Genomic DNA, 1130 nt, shown 5'->3' on the forward strand with positions numbered 1-1130 from the left:
CGGAGTTCCGGACAAACTCTCCCCGATTCACATTGCCCTCAACTTCTCCCTGGACCCGCAAGCCCCCGTGGACAGCCACGGCCTCCGGCCAGTCTTACATTACCAGAGCAAGAGCCGCATCGAAGACAAGGTGAGGACAGGGTGGGGGGGAGCCGGGAGGAGGGGGGCCTGGGCACCTTCGGCAGGACCCTGAGTCGGGGAGCCTACCTACAGCCCAGGAGAGGCTCTACACTCCCTCTCTCGTGGCCCCCCTGCTTCCCAGGCTCAGATCCTACTGGACTGTGGAGAAGACAACATCTGTGTGCCAGACCTGCAGCTGGAAGTGTTTGGGTAAGTAAGACGAACATCAGGCTGGGGTTTCAGGCACCGCCATGGAAAAAGCTCAGCTCAAGCCTCCAGCCACCTCAGATGCCTGACGCCTATTCCCAGACTCCAATCCTGAAGGCTCAGTCCCCCCACCCTCAGTCTACTGACGGGGAGGGGGCTGGGTGCTTCCTGAAGGTGCTGAGGGCCAGGGAGACGCTCCTCTCCCAGCCCAGAGACATACTTGAAGGGCCAGAGCCGGGAGGTGAGGAGCTGAGGATCCCCACCCCCATGCACTGTGAAGGACCCTCGTTTACACATGCCCTCCCCACGGACGGACGGACGGACGGAACGCTCTGAACCTAACCTTCCACGCCCAGAATGTGGGTGAGGGTGGCGCCTATGAGGCTGAGCTTCGGGTCACGGCTCCTCCGGAGGCCGAGTACTCAGGACTCGTCAGACACCCAGGGGTACGAACGGGACTCTCAGGGGGGCTGGGGAGCAGCCCTGCCAGGAGGGCACCAAAACCTTATCTGCACACCCGCCCCACCTGCAGAACTTCTCCAGCCTGAGCTGTGACTACTTTGCCGTGAACCAGAGCCGCCTACTGGTGTGTGACCTGGGCAACCCCATGAAGGCAGGAGCCAGTGTAAGTCTGAGGCAGGAGAGAGGACCTAAGGGGGCAGTGGCCAGCTGGCTCAGAGCAGTGCTGTGGGACAGGGAGGGAGGGCTGGGGTTGGGATAAGGCAAAGGCCCCACCTAGCAGCCTCCCTGTCCTCCTGCCCGCCCCACAGCTCTGGAGTGGCCTTCGGTTCACAGTTCCTCAC

The 1130-nt window shown here is 62.5% G+C and overlaps 1 protein-coding gene across 1 annotated transcript in view; it reads left to right on the top strand.

Moving 5' to 3' along the window:
- ITGA5 (integrin subunit alpha 5) overlaps positions 1-1130 on the top strand; it is a 55393-nt gene that overhangs the window by 39233 nt on the left and 15030 nt on the right. Inside the window, exon 22 of the mRNA XM_006757095.2 lies at positions 1098-1130. Within this exon, the coding sequence (XP_006757158.2) occupies positions 1098-1130 (33 nt within the window). The remainder of the gene's footprint in view (positions 1-1097) is intronic.

This window comes from Myotis davidii, unplaced genomic scaffold, assembly GCF_000327345.1.
Source record: "Myotis davidii unplaced genomic scaffold, ASM32734v1 scaffold233, whole genome shotgun sequence".
Classification (NCBI taxonomy): Eukaryota; Metazoa; Chordata; class Mammalia; order Chiroptera; family Vespertilionidae; genus Myotis; species Myotis davidii.